The 15,812-nt window shown below is 47.0% G+C and overlaps 1 protein-coding gene across 4 annotated transcripts in view; it reads left to right on the forward strand.

Annotated features, from left to right (window-relative positions):
- The window catches only part of Atp6v0a4 (ATPase H+ transporting V0 subunit a4), a 113,613-nt gene that overhangs the window by 92,011 nt on the left and 5,790 nt on the right, over positions 1-15,812 (forward strand). For all 4 annotated transcript variants that reach the window (XM_023712863.1, XM_023712864.1, XM_004629050.2 and 1 more), the window contains 4 exons: positions 90-208; positions 2,488-2,704; positions 7,759-7,860; positions 12,312-12,422. In XM_023712863.1, coding sequence (XP_023568631.1) covers positions 90-208; positions 2,488-2,704; positions 7,759-7,860; positions 12,312-12,422 — 549 coding nt within the window. The remainder of the gene's footprint in view (positions 1-89; positions 209-2,487; positions 2,705-7,758; positions 7,861-12,311; positions 12,423-15,812) is intronic.

Consider the following 15,812-nt stretch of genomic DNA (forward strand, 5'->3'; position numbering starts at 1 on the left):
AAAAGAAAAGAAAATTGTGCCAAAACCCCTGGTGCCAGTAGAATTTATACACTCCATCTTTTGTGTTTTCTGTCATGTTTCTTGTCCAGATTTGGAACCTGGCTTCAAACAAGCTCACCTTTTTGAATTCTTATAAAATGAAGATGTCAGTTATCTTGGGAATTGTCCAGATGGTTTTTGGAGTTGTCCTCAGCCTCTTCAATCATGTGTAAGTTTTCCGATCCACCCTTGGTCCATTAGTCTGGTCACATAGAAGTGACAGAGTGGCAGAGCCACCGCTAGGCCCTGTGTCCCTCCTGGCAGGTCCCCTTCCTACAGGGACTGGACTTCTGTCTGTCTTGGCTTAAACTGGGACAAGTTGGTTGGCTAAGAACAGGGGTGCCTCTGCTTCTGCTGAGCAGAGTCTGTTCAAAGTGAGTGCACCTCATCTCACATCAGAAATACCTGGGGTTCAGCAAGAGGATGGGAAGCCCACACACCCTGTGTGCTCCCCACCTGGAAGGCCTGGGTTGGGCTACACCCACCTGATGGGCCAAGAGGGACATGCGATTCTGGGCTCCAGTGCCACACAGTTATTCAGGAACTGAGGCAGGCTCGAATCCCTCCTTCCCTGGCAGCAGCCCCTCTCCTCTGGTCTTCCTGCAGGCCTGAATGCTCCCTCACTGGAAAGCTCCTGAAACTTCTGGGTGCTGGAAGTATAGATGCTTCAAAATAGCGTCAGATGCGCCCATTCAGTGGACCTTTTGTAGTGACACCCGCTGACTTCCGGTGCCATTGAGATCTTCCCTGCTCTGTAGGGGAGGAGTTGGCGGGGTTGTTGGTCACCACAGAAATGATGAAGGGTTTGGAGTCTGACACTGAAATCCTGGTTCCTGCTCCCAGGAGCTGTGTGACCACAGACTCGCTGCTCTATGGGTCTGACTTCTTTTTTGTCGACTAGGAGTGCGTGGAATGGGGTTAAGTGATTGGCTGATAAACATCTCACATCTCAGTGGTTTATGACTGAGACACAGCCGTCATGAGCTGGAGGGGCCTCTGCTCCTGTGCTCCTTACGAGGGACCTAGGCTGAGAGGTGGTCACTCCTGGGATCCCTGCTAGCTGCCTTACAGGAGGGCAGCAAGTAATTCATTGTCTTCTAAGTTGCCCCCCCCCCCCCCGGGTGACACACGTGGCCCCTTCGATTTCTGTTCCTATTTCATGGGTCAAAGGCAGGCACATGGTGACCATGGAAGCTCAGTTCTAATCTGGAAAACCAGAACAAGACATCAGTGAGCGCCTGACTGCCAGTACTTCCTGGAAAAGGCCGTGAGGATGAAGTGGGAAGTCACCCTGGCATGGTCACTGTCTCATGACCAGTCCGGCTCCCCTGAGCTGTGGTCCTGCTGATCGAAGGACTCCCTTTCCCCCAAACTCAATGCACAAAAGAGATGAAGCCCCTTTCTGACAGCCACTCTTCGGGGGGGGGGGCACTCCCTGGAGGGTTGCAGGACTCTATCTTGCAGCAGAAACCGGCAAACTTCCTTTGTAGACAGTATGGCTGTGTGGGTCTCAGGGGATCCTCCAGTCTCGGCTGCAGCCGCGCCCCCCCCCCCCCCCCCGGCCTTGTAGCGTGAGATCAGCCACAGAGGACACGTGAGGAGCCACTGTGGCTGGTGCCTGTGCACACGTCCGTGTCGGGTTCTCATCCTTTTCATGTATCACGAGATCTTCTGCTGCTCTCTAATATTAAAAGAAATTAAGGGGGCCCAGCCCTAGCTCAGTTCTTTAAGTGGCTGCTTCCACAATGCTGGCAGCCTCAGTTTGCTGTAGTTCAATCCCCACAACACTCCAGCCATGTAAAAGTGCCCTGAAGGCATTCAAGGAGCAAACACACACACACACAAAAAAAATCCTTATTCCATTAATCTGCATCTTGTACAGCAATTAACCACTAAGAAGAATATATGCAGTGTATTATTTGTTGAAAAAAAATATGTATAAATGCACGAATTGTGATATTGCGGAAACACAGATATGTGAATGATCAATAAAGTTTGCAATGTAAAAAAAAGAAAAAAGAAAAAAAAGAAATTAAAAATAACTCAACTTCCAGGCTGTAAGAAAGCAAGGGATGAGATCGATTTGACCCACAGGCCTGTTCTCTGGCTCAGCCTAGAGCAGTCCTGGAACAAAAGCCTCTAGACTCCGTTATTGCAGCCTTTTCCCCTCAAATGCGTTCATAGGAACAAAGTGTGCAGGGGAAGCTGGATCACCCTGTCCGTACCTGGGCCTGGCTGTTGCTTATCCCTCAGCCTCTAGGTCCTGGCTCTCTGAGTCTTTTGTGCAAAGCACTTTCCTGGGCACACAGGGCTGCATGCTGGGGGGGGGGGGGCGCTGCTTGCTGGCTGCATCCAAAAAGGGAAGCGAACACCGTGTGCTTTGGGCGCATACTTAAGTCCTAATGTTCCTTGGATGTTTCATCTTGCGTGTGCTTTCTCCACCCCCAGATACTTCCGAAAGACTCACAATATCATTCTGCAATTCATCCCTGAGATGATTTTCATCCTGTCCCTGTTTGGGTACCTGGTTTTCATGATCATTTTCAAATGGTGTCAGTATGACGCCCACGTATCCCGCAGCGCCCCGAGCATCCTCATCCACTTCATTAACATGTTCCTGTTTGACTACAGCGACTCTTCCAACGTGCCCCTGTACGAACACCAGGTACTTCTATTTTTAAGAGTTCTTCTTGTACCCACTTAATTGCATTCTGTCTCAGCCCAAGTATTGTAGAGAGTTGGCCTTTGCAAGACTGAATTGTCTTAGCACTGTGGAAGTTTGTTCTGTTCTTTAACGCCCAAAAAGTTCCATGAAATGAATGCCTAATCCCAGAGGGCTATGGCGTGGCTTCAGCCCTTCCTGTTGAGGTTGCTGCTGGGCATTTGAAAATGTGCTATGAAAAAAGAAAATAATAATTCTTCAAACCTGAAACTATAAGATGCTCTGACTAGTACCATAATAGTTAATGATCATTTATTCTTTTTATTAGTACAGGTTTGCGGTGCATGATGGGAAATTGGTACATGCACACAACATATCTCAGTTTGTCTTTTTCCTTCATCTCCTCCCTGCTTCCCTGCTCCTTCTAGCTCTTTGTTTTGTTTTTTGAGACAGGGCCTCCCTATGTAGTTGAGGCTCATCTTGATCTCACAGCATTACTCCTGCTTCAGCCTCCCCGGTGCTGGGATTACAGGTGTATGCCACTATGCCTGGCTCCTGGAAATTCTTAATGACCTTTTAGTCAAAAGGCAAACTCTAGCTAAGGTTCACCAGAGAGAAAATTGAACTAGAATCGAGAAGAGAATATCCTCTGTTCACAAGGGTAGCACATTTCTGGAAATCTATGAGTCCTATGAATGGTTTGGTTTTTGTTCTAGGCATCTTCTGTTATTCTCCCTTGGGCAAAGTATCTGAACAGTTGGGCTTGGGTGCCACTCTTACTCCTTTTGCTGCTTTCAACTCCTTTATCCACGTATCATAGTTGTCTCTTGGTGTCCATGGTTGTTGGGCTCCAAAATACCAGAACACCAAGACAGATGGGTGCTCAAGAGCCCATAACCTCAGCACATCCTCCCTAGACTAAGTCATCTTTGATCACTCCTGAGGCCTTCCAGAGTGGCAGCACCATAGAGATAGTTCCTGTGCTGTTCTGTTTAGAGAAAATGTCTGTATGTGGCTTGTGATGTTGCAGTTTCCTTTGCCAACTATTTTTGATCTGTAGATGGTTAAATCTGTGGATGTAGAGCTTGTGGAGAGAGAACACCTAGGGTTTTTTTGGTTTCATTTGGGACAAGTTTCAGTGTCCCTGTGGAAAAAGATGTAACAAGAACCCAGGGAGAGGGGCTGGGAGATGGCTCAGTGGAATTAGCGCTTCCCTGGCAAGCGCAAGGACCGGAGTTCAATCCCCAGTTCCGCAAAAAAAAAAAAAAAAAAAAGAACCCAAGGAGAAGGGCTGGCCAAATAGCTCAGTGGATTAAAGGGCCTGTTAGCAGGAGCAGGGGCCACGGTTTTGGTCCCCAGGCCTGTCGTGCTGGCCCTGTCACCGGGGCATGCTGAGATGGCGATTGAGACTGGGCATGGTGGCGTGCACTTTTAATCCCAGCACTTGAGAGGCTGTAAACAGGAGCATCACTATGAATCTGACCTAGTAGCGAGACCCTGAACACCCTGTAGACCCTTCCCTGAAATACAGGAAAAAAAAAAAAAAAAAAAGAACCCAGGGAGTAATTTTCCAACCACACAGGTTGATCTCCTCCCTAAGCTCTCTGGTGGTGAACTGGACGATGCCGTTTGAGGGCAGGGTTTCCCTTCTCGTCAGTCCCTTGGGATCAGCACTGTGGCCAGCTGCACGAGGCCAGGTGGGCCTCAGGGCAGAGGTCCTCGCCAGTGGGCTTCCCGACCAGATGCGCTACAGAACGCCCATTCTCGCCCGGCCACACACATGCTCAGTGTTTTGAGTCGTTGCTGCCTTCTCCGCCCCTGCAGAAGCATCAAATAAGTAGAGATGCCATGTGCTGGGGCTTTTTGTAAGGAATAGTGCTAACTAGTAATTAGGGAGGAAGTAGGCCCCTGAGGGCCCTCTTTTACACAGGGGACTCAGATTCACTGCACGGCTCATGTATTAACTGCCTTCCTAGATACCTGAGCCCTCACCTATTTGCGAAATGCGCTGAGCACTCCATCATGAATGGCTTTTCCAGCCTTTTTCTATTTAAAAACATGAGTGGGAGTTGGCTGGCTCTCCCACCACCCAGGATGAAGGTGCATGACCTTGGCACGGGTTGAGATTTCTATAACCTCATTTTAGGGTCATGCAGCTGGAAGAGATGATGTCAGTTACTAAAGTCCCTGCCTAGCTTGCGGGGGTTTTTATTTTTTCCTAACTTGCTCTTGCTGGCTTTGATTATGATGCAAGGACCTATGGGTGCTTTGCGCATCCCCTTGTTATAGAAATGGACAGGTGGCAGTGAGGAGGCTTTGAGGGCAGAGGAAAGGAGGGCAAGTTAGCTCGGCCACGAGATCTGTTTTCCTTCTTCTGAGCATTTAAAACAGAGCGAGGTAAAAGATTGAACAGATAAAATGTTCCGGCTGTTATCAGGCAAATCTTGGGAATCAAACACAGGCCTGAGCACTTGCCAAGCAGGCGCTGTGCCACTGGGCATTATCCCAGGACCCAGGGCAAATCTGGCTGCACAGGGGTTGTAAATGTTTCCTTGCCCAGGCTGTGAGCAGGTCTGAACAGCCGAAGAGCTCACAGGCCAGGGAACCGCTCTTTTCTTGGCCTTCGAGTGCATTCTCAGTTCAGGCAACAGCCCTCGGGTCTGCCAACCAGAGCAGTGCTGAGTCACCCTGAGAAGGTGGAATCGGGGTATGGGAGATGTGGGAATCTGAGGACAGGAAAGGAAGCAATCAGCAGGGCACTAAGTGGGGCTGTGCCTGGCCCTCAGCAGAGACCAGGGGACCCCCTGGAGGCCACACTGCAAAGCAGCCTGTAGCGAGAACCCATGCTGAGGCCCTGTTGGTTGTCCCAAGGCTGTAGTATTAGGTGACTGTCTCACCCTGGCAAGGGAAGTTAGGTGGGCTTTGGTTTTCTCTCTCTTGAGAGGGAAAGGGCAAGAAAGCAGAGATGATTATTGAGTGGTGGGAATATAAAATAGCTGATTACACATTGCGACTTAAAGTGACCTGCAAACTTTGGTTGCTATAGAGTGGCTGATGCAGTCAGAGAATCTGCTGCAAGTTTTAATGCAGAAACTTAGCTATGCCCAAGGAGTAAGGAAGAGTGAGCTGCATTTGTAATGTACTTTATATGTGCTTCTTGCTCTAACGGTATCAATATATAATGAGATGCAACACACAGAGGGCACCTAGGGTACCTACACTGGACCCTGGACACTGGATCACAGGACTGCTGTTCCTCTATTCATAATAGGAATATTCCAGATGCGAGGGTGGATGTATTCAGAATGCTTTCCATCTCTCAAAACCCTGCCAAAATGACCCAACTGAGTGTTGTGGTCTTATGAAGTGTGATTGAAAGGGACTGTGAATGTTACCGTAAAATAATTTATTACAGTAAAAGAGACATTGCCACTAATGCCCTCTCATTTTGAACAAACTTATCCCATCACTCGTGCTGCTTTCTGAAGCAGTTCTGGAAGTCTTCTTTCCTGAGTGTCTTTCATTACACTGTCATTGGCTGCCTGGATATCCCAAGTTGATTCAAAATGTTTACCTCTTAGTCATCTTGGCTTCGGGGAAGAGCCAGAGGTGGGTAAAGGACACTAGATCCCACGAATGAGGTGGATAGAGACACACTGTAATGCTTCTATGAGACCACCTTTCTTTTCTCGTGGCTGGCTCAGCCCACCCCGGGGGCGGGGCTAGTGCTGCATGTGGTGCCAGGGTTTGAACTGCGGTCCCTGCATGCTTGCCTAAACTTGCCTAAGCAGGTGCTTTAGACTGCTGAACTATCTTGCCAGCCCTCCACCTTTCTTTTTTTGTCATTTATATTTTTATTTTGATTACTAGTGACACTAAACCTTTATGGTTATATGGGTCATGTATACTTTAACTGACAAAATTGTACCTACGATGGGATGTAATTTGATATATATTGTAATGATTAAAGCAAATTATTTAACACATACTTCACCTTGCATCTTCATAATCTTTTTTACCATGTCATACAATAGTTCTCCAGAACTTATCCGCCTGTCTAACTTAAACTTCGTACCTTCTGACCCATATCTCCTCTTCCCTTCACCCCACTTCCACTCCCAGCCCCTGGCAATATTATTTTATTTCTACAGATTTAACATTTTAGTTCACACATGAGTGATATCATGCAGTATTTGCGTCTGTGTGCCTGATTTATGTCACTTAATAAAACATCCTCTGGATTCAGTCATGTTGTTGCAAATGACAGGATTTCCTTCTTTTTTAAGGCCAAATAATATTCTTTCATGTATTTATACCTCATTTTCTTTATCCATTCAGCTACTGAGCCCCCTTTTTATGTTTTTATGGCTGGCTCAGCCTACCCTGGAGGCAGGGCTGGCGCAGCATGTGGTGCAGGGGATCGCACCGTGGTCCCTGAGCGCTTGCCTAAGCAGGCGCTTTAGACTGCTGAGCTATCTCGCTGGCCCTGAGCCCACCTTTCTAGGGATGGAACTCAGCAGTAGCATTCGCTGTATTATTTAAAATCATACCTCGGCAAGTCATGGAAGAGAACTTCCAGAACTTCTTCAGAAAGCGGCAAGCATGATGGAACAACGCTGGGCACCTGACTGAGCAGTAAACTCTTAAGCTGTGAAGGAATTGAAGAGATGCCTTGAAAGAGGAGCCTTCTGAGGGGGACAGTGTATCTCTTGCTATCATAATTTTTTTTTTTTTTTTTTTTGCGGAACTGGGGATTGAACTCAGGTCCTTGCTCTTGCCAGGGAAGCGCTTATTCCACTGAGCCATCTCCCTGGCCCCCAAAAGTTTGGAGAAATACCTGTTTTTTTGTTTTTTGGTTTGTTTTTTTTTTTGGTGGAACTGGGGATTGAACTCAGGTCCTTGCTCTTGCCAGGGAAGCTCTTATTCCACTGAGCCATCTCCCCAGCCCCCAGCTATCATAATTTTTTTAGGGATGTACACACTATTTTTTTGATCGGCCTCTGTATAAAGTGTGCTTCATGGTTGCCTTCAAATGACAGGATCTCTTGGCTTTGCAGCAAGAAGTCCAAACCTTCTTTGTCATCATGGCCTTGATTTCTGTGCCGTGGATGCTTCTGATTAAGCCATTTATTCTTCGAGCCAAGCATCGGAAATCCCAGGTAAGGGCTGGGTTTCAGGTCGCCCACTGTGGGGCACCGGGTGGTTTCCTGGAAACGCAGCTGAGGGGTACGGGGGGGTGATGAGGTGTTGACTCACTGTACGTGCCTATGGCTGCGTGGGAGGAGGAGAAGGTTACTCAGAGAAGAGCCTGCGTGTGAACACAGAGCAGGCCGAGGGACCGTCCTGAAGAGAGCACCCAGCATGAGTTGCCAGAGAGCAGCCCCGAGCCAGGAACTCTTGGGCTTTTATTTAGCAGAGCAAATCAAGAAGAAAAAACAGAGGAGAAATAGACTGGGAAGAAGTTTTTTGGGTTTTTTTTTTTTAATTTATTTAATACGAGGTCTGCAGGGTCTCACTATACAGATTGGACTCATAGCGATTCTCCTATTTTCAGCCTTCCAAGTGCTGGGATTACAGGCGCACATTACCATGCCCAGTCTCAGTCGAGGTCTCAGTGCACCCAGGTGGTGGGGCCGGCACTACCACGGCACACCAGGGATCAAACCCCAGTCCCTGCTTCTGCCTAAGCAGGCGCTTTAGTCCGCTGAGCTATCTGGCTGGCCCTGGGAAGCAGTTTGATGGAAAAGTGGAAGGATAGTGGCCAGACTTAGCCTGCTTCCCTCAGCTAAGCTTGTTTTCCAGTTGTGCTTACTTAGCTTTTGCCTGCCAGGTTCCTGCACAGCTTAACCAGCTCATTGCTCAGCCCGGTGCCTTGCCTCAAGCGTGTTTCTTTCAGTAGAGCTACTCCCAGGCCCTCCATTTACTACATAACAACACTCATGTTTGCAAACACACTGACTCTGAGGTCCAGAAGCCTACTGAGGGTGTGTGGAGGTCACCAGGGGTAGGCAGGCAATGATAGGTAAGGCTTTGAACTTGGTTGTTTGGTTATCAAACATAAAAGTATTTTATCATAGCTTTATTATTTTTTTTTAGTGATATTTAAAGTTTTTTAGCCAGCCAAAAAACTTTGGCCTGTGTGGACCATCCCAGCTACACTAACAAATGAAACAGGAGGATGATGGGTTCAAGGCTAGCCTGGGCAGCTTAGCAAAAGACCCTGTTTCTAAAAGAAAGCTAATTTTCTTCAGTATTCTAAAGTTGTAAGGTTTTATTACATTAGTTTCAGAATGTGTCAGGGAATTAGATAAAGTAGAAAATGAATTCAAACCATTCAGTTCATATGTTTTGGTGATTTCCTACTTTTGTCAAATACCAGTTTCAGCCACTTCCTCCTTTTGTTTCAACTGCTCCTGAGATATCAATTTATCCAGGGAGTAAACAAAAGTTTAATTAATATTAACTTAAAGCAAGGAGGACTTCAGAAGAGTAACCCTCCCAGAGGACACCAGAGTCTAGTTATGACACAGAAATGCTGTTTGGGGTGATTCTTTGTTTTCCTCATTAGGGCAAAGGATTAAGAAGAGTAAACTGAGATCACATGTGATTGATTGATTTATTGGTCTCGCTATGTAGTTGAAGCTGGCTTTGAGCTCATTTTGTATCCCAGGCTGGCTTGGAACTTGCAAAGATCCTTCTACCTCAGCCTTCCAAGTGCTGGGATTACAGGTGTGCGCCAAAACACCTGGTGATCACATGTGATTTAAAAGGTTGGAAGTACTTTTAGATGAAATTCTACTTTTCTAAAATCTGTGTTGGTTATTGGCCTCAAATATGATAAAGACAACAACTAAGCAGAGAACACTTATGTATTTCCTTAACTGGGAAGAGACCAAGATAGTGAAGGGAGACAGAGGCCACTTCGTAAGAAGTTGGAAGGCTGGGTTCAAAATCCAAGTCCTGTGTGTGTCTTCTGGGTTCGTATAGTTGGAGAATCTGGGACCAAACCGAGAGGAGGACATAGCACTGAGGTGCTTGGAAGGCAATGGCTTTATTACACCTGCAGGCTGGTGGAAATCAGTTCCAAATCACCAGCCCTCACTTAGGGTAAAGCAGAAACTTACATATGGTCTGCAAGCAGAAAGTACAAAAGCTGATGGTAGGTTGCTCTGTAATTGGCTACATACGTTCTAGTCATCCGTTGCTAAGCAGATTCATTCTGGGCTGGTTTTAGTTAGAGGGGGTTGGTTATGATATGGTGGGAATGACAGGGAGAGTGAGGTCCCAGCCAGCAAGCACAGTCAGTCAAGCAGGTCCTTGACTGGGCTGCTCTGTCCTGGGTAGAAAGACCTAGAAATAGACCAGCAAACAGGATACGCCTGCAGACTATAGTGTGAATGTGATCCAAAAGAGCTGGGTCAAATTATGTCTGAGTTTCAGCTAGCATAGTCAGTCAAGGCTAACTGAGTCCAGGGGCCCAACTATGAAGCTGCAAGTTTTTAAATTTTCTACTACATTATGAGAATCAGCTAGGAGGCTAGAGAGTATTTTGTTTAAGAGTTGTCTTGGTTTGATTTACAAATGTTAAGTATTTAAACAATGTGGCCATGTGTACTGCCAATTTTACCCCTGGTTACAACCCTCCAGATACTAGGTGCAGATTTGCTAAAGAAACGAAGGTTTTTTAATGCCTAATTTACGGTGCTCCTGTAGAATTGTTCTAGGAGAGAGTGGCTTGAGGGCATTAAGCCTCACAGTAACTTGAAAGAAATATAGCTTAAGCATCTATAACCTAAAATGCCCTAGACTCTAAGACTTTTCAAGGTCCTACATGATACCGTAAATGAGAAAGCCCACACCTGACTTCATGTGATGAGTTGTGGTCTCAATGCAGCCAATGTGGTGGCGCCTGCCTGTAACTCCAACAGGGTAGGGGGCGCAGGTAGAAGGGTTGCAAGTTCAATCCCAGCCCTGGCAATTTACCAACTTAGCCAGACTTTGTCTCAAAACAAACGAACAGGGCCGGTGAGATGGCTCAGTGGTCTGGAGCACCTACTTGGAACAGGCTTGGCAAAGCACAGGGACCGCGGTCCAATCCCCCAGCACCACATGCCAGCCAGCCCCGCCCCCTGGTGGGCTGAGCTGGCCACACACACACACACACACAAATAAATAAATAAAAATAAAAAAAACAAACAAAAAAACAAACGAACAAAAAGTCTAGAGATGTAGTTCATTGTGAAGGCTCTTGGTTCCATCCCAAGCACCACCAAAACAAACAACACAACAACAACAACCTGCAGGTATAGTTTAATGATAAAAATACATTGAATTACCAGCAGGCTACATGTATCAGGTTTTTATGGGACACAGTGAATTTTGTGCTTATGCTTGGGTGCCATGCACATGCAAAATTGCCAAAATTTGAAGAAAAAAATACAAATCTTAAATACATCCAGTCCCAATTATTTCAGATAAGAAATACTCAATTTGCATCACATTCAAACTTTGGGGTAAGACTAGCCCAACTGAATTAGGATTGTACCTAGATTATTTTCTTTGAATTTTTAGGATTTCTGATTCTTCAGTGCTAAGGACTAAACCTAGGACCTTGTACTTGCTAGACAAGCATTCTACCATTGAGCTAAATCTCTAGTCTCAAGGGGTTGGGGGAGGGCTTGAGACAGGATCTCACTATGTAGTTCAGGCTGGGTGTGAATTCCCTATGTAGCCCAAGCTGGCCTCCTGCCTCAACCTCCCAAGTAGCTGGGATCACTGGTATGTGTCACCACACCCAACTCATGATTTTATTTTAGAAAGTATATTTGTGTTAGAAAACTTAATCTTGGCTGGGGAGATAGCTCAGTGGTCTAAGCACCTGCCTAGCAAGCGCAAAGACTCGAGTTCCATCCCTAGTGCTACATGTCACACCAGCCCCAGAGCCCCAGGTATACCTTGCCAGCCACTGAATCTGGGTGTGGTGAAGCACGCCTATAATCTCAGTGCTGGGGAGGCTGAGACAGGAGGATCACTGTGAGTCTGAGATGCATAGTGAGATCCTGTACCACATAAGTCAATAAATAAAAGATTTAAAAAAAAAAAGAACTTAGTCTTTCTTAGTTAATTTTGTCCATAGAAATCTGTCTGTTTATGTCACATGGCTCTGTTGAAGGTACAGTTGCCCAGCTGGGAGGGGTGTCTTTCTTTTCATTGTACCTTCTGGACTCAGACCACCCGGATTTGACTCTGATTCTGTCACTTAGATGCCTTACCAGCTGTGTGGTCTTGGACACATTTCTTAACCTTCCTGTGCTAATTTCCTTATACTTATTCAAAGTTTTTTGTTTTTTTTTTTAGATTGAGATAATGTGAAATAACAACAAGCAAATTTAGACCAGTTTCAAATACACAGTTAAGTTGTTTTAAAATAGTGTTGCACTAAGTTGCCAAGGTTCAACTTGCAATCCTCTTGAGTCAGCCAAGAGTGCAGGGATTACAGGCGAGTGCCACCACAATGGGTCACAGCTGACACTTAAGAGACTTTATCTTATGCAGTATGGTTATAATAATAAGGGTGTGCTTAGTATTCTCTTGTTTGCTTGCTTGACAGCTGCAGGCTTTCACGGTCCAAGAAAATGCCATGGAGGATGTCGAAGGTGGCACCTCCAGCCCCTCTGGTTCTGCAGACAGCCATGGGGCTCAGGATGACCATGAAGAGGAGGTATCTGGGACCAAGGCACCCAGGACAAACCCCCAATTTGCACAGATTGTGGAGGATCTGGTTTTACCAGTTGCTAGGTCTGGGCACCTGGCCATTCTCATGAACACAGGCCTATTAATGCAGAGGCCAGAGGCCCCTGCCGGCCTTTTCCCTAGAGCACCAGTGCCATGGGAGGCTGGGGAAGAGGGAATGTCTGAGGGAATTGGAACGGCTCTGTCCCAACCACTCTAGGAGTGTTTTAATATTTTGGCCAAGCACTGCGAGGCCTGTAAGAAGAGGTGAGTACCAGCTGCAGAGCTAGTGGGACAGGGGTTCTGGTGTTGCTGAGGCCTCTTGGCTTGGGGCTGCACCCTGATCAGATGGCTACATTCAGCCTGCTCCAGCCCATTGGTGCCCTCCATGACAGCAGGGCCCTTATCGAGCCTGAGACATTGAAGCGAAACATGGGTTGCTGATTTCCAGCTGTCTCTCCCGCATAGGCACACACGGCCACCATAGCTTCTTTGCCCATGGACCCCATCTTGAATTGGTTCACTTATGTTTTACCCTTAGCCGCCTCCCCTGAGAAACCAGGGCTCTCCCCCTCCTCCCCGCCTGTTTCCTCATTTTCTCAGAGGAAGGCTTGGGGGCTAAAGTCAACCCCAATCCTCTCAGAGCTTTTCTTTTTTTTTTCTTTTTTCTTTTTTTTTTTTTTTTCTTCTGGTGGTACCAGGGATCAAACTCAGGACCTTGCACTTGCCAGGCAAGCACTTATTCTACTGAGGTATCTCTCCCCAAACCCTTTTCTTGGAGCTTTTCTATAAACTCTATTCTAGTTCCATAGTGGGAACTGGACTCCCAGGAAGGCCAGAGACACTATCTATGGTTCCATTTTGTAGTTAATTAAATATATATTTTTTTTATTTTTGGTACCAGTAATTGAACTTAGACCTTGCACTTGCCAGGCACAGTGTGCCACTGAATTCTCTCCTGGGCCTTATAGCTCATTGTTTAAAGAATCTCAATTCAAATGAATGAATGATCAAGTAGAATTAGTGTAACATTTAAACCATGGGAAATTCCCTCAGATTCCAGGGACAGAGATGAAGCCAAGGTATTAGTTGTTGATACAACTAACTCTGTCTGACTCGCTGAACCACACAACCTCAGACCCGAGGCCCAGCCTGTACGGCTGAGCTCCTTCATCTGTTCTGCTCACAGCCTCACTCTAGATGCAGGCAGGCAGTTTCCTCCGGTCCCTCATGACCTGGCTGCCCTTGTCTAGGGCTGCAGTCTCCATCCTAGCCCTTCCCAGGCAGGGTCATGCAGGGGTCTCTTCTCCTGAGGCAAACGTACGCTTGCCCTTGCTTCCCTCTCAAGTATCTCCTTGAGCTCTCTGCTCACCAGGTCAGAGCCAAGTTCCAGCTCAAGGCCATATCTGCCCACACACAGCTTCAGCCACCGTCCTTCCTCACCAGCTGGCTACACGCGGGGTGAACCTCTCAGACCCCTCGAGGGCAGGCAATTTGCATAATAACTCACATAACTCAGGAAAAGGCTCTGCAATCATACTTTTTTGTAACGGTAAAAAGATACAGATCAGAACCAGCCAAAGGTGGAGGAATGCAGGAGCGCATCTAGGAGTTGGAGGTTGCCGAGATGAAGCTTTGTGCCTGAGGGATGCATTCCTGTCCCAGCACTGATGTGTGACTGTATACAAAGTGCCACCAGCCCAGGAGCTCACCAGATGGCAGCACCCAGTGTTTCCGGGCTCCCATTCTGCCACCAGGATGGTCCATGCCAGCCATTTCTAGTTCCTTCCATCCTTCAAGAAGTATCCCAAGTCCCTGGTCCCTGGTCACGTGGTGGCTGCTCTAGTGTGGCCTGCCCAATCTATCAGGGCACTTCGAATAACAAAACACACCAAGGGTTTAGGGTTCCTCCTGGAGCAGGGACTGAACCTGTCCTCACTTGAGTCAGATCCCCTCTTTGCCACACTGTCCTCCTCCATCCCTGTGCCCCATCCCTTCAATTCCTGTAGCCATTTCCAAGGCTGACTTTTGTCTTTTCTTCGTGACCCAACATATTGACCGCATCCTCCATTCTTCCCAGACACCGCTCTGTCCTTCTGTCCTGGACCATGGCTGTCACTTCTCCAGCTACTTTGCCTGTCCTTTTCCCAACACTTTTTCTCTTATCTACCTTTTTAAATTTTATTTATTTATTTTTGGTACCAGGGATCAAACTCAGGACCTTGCCCTTGCCAGGCAGGCACTTATGCTACTGAGCTATCTTCTCAGACCCTTTTTCTCCTTTCTCTGATGAAACTGTTTCCTGTGGTGTTTCCAGAGGCTGCAAGCTCCTCTTCCTGTGACTTTCCCCTTGCCGCTCTTCCTCTTCCTCTTCCTCTCTCAGACGAGGTTTCAGGTGTCTGCTCTTGGCTCCATCGCCATGTCTGGCACTCTGTGCGGATGGATTCCACGCTGTGACCTGCTGCCCCCCCAGAAGTCAGAGTGTGTGAAGGTCACCACTCCTCTTCCTCTCCAATGGTTCCAACGCCCTTAGAGACCGTGGTGACCCCGGCCACCCCTGGGTAGGACGCCCCTCCTTGTGTCCCCAGAGGACACTGCGGGTCTTCAGGCGTATATTGTCCCTGCCACCTGTGAGCTGCTTCAAGGCCAGGGCAGACTGTTCCCCACATTTCAGGGTGCAGGAAGGAAACCACTTCAAATCTCAGTGTTGGCTTTTGGCGTATGGGCGTCTCCTCTCAAATCTGCTCTGCTCCAAAATTAACCCTTCATCTTTATTTTCACCCCTGGCTGTCATCTCAGTCCTCCCCATACCTTGTTTTTTCAGGAACTCCTGTGCCTGAGTGGTATCTTCAATTCCTCCCTTAAACCACTTCTGTTTGGACCTAATTGTTTTCTCCCTAATATTTCTAGCCTTTTCCCTACTGGGAGTCCTTTTCTTTCAGGTACAGTTAGCTTGTCTCTTACTTCCAGGTCCTCTGCATGGCTCAGCATAAATCTCATCTGTCTTCCCCAACCCGCCTTCTTCCGGTAGCTTTCCCCAATGATTTCTGGGAAATGTTACCACATATGCCACATCCTACTTTGAGCTACTAGTTCTCTTTCCTCAAGTGTATTTATTTTCCCTGAGTTTATCCTCTTTCCTCAAATTTATTTATATGTATTTTCCCAGAGTTAGACTGGATGTATCTTAATAACAAAGCTCGTATTTCATTCATCTGTGTGACATTTTAAAAATATATTTTATGTGGAAGGAGAGATGAAGGAAGAGTGGAGAACAGGTAGAAAAACACAGAATGAATGAATTCCAGTGTTTCACAGCACAGCAGGGTTACTGTGGCTTACAGAAACCTGATATATATATATATATATTTTGGATGTG

The sequence above is a fragment of the Octodon degus genome, unplaced genomic scaffold (genome assembly GCF_000260255.1).
Source record: "Octodon degus isolate 3935 unplaced genomic scaffold, OctDeg1.0 scaffold00027, whole genome shotgun sequence".
Classification (NCBI taxonomy): domain Eukaryota; kingdom Metazoa; phylum Chordata; class Mammalia; order Rodentia; family Octodontidae; genus Octodon; species Octodon degus.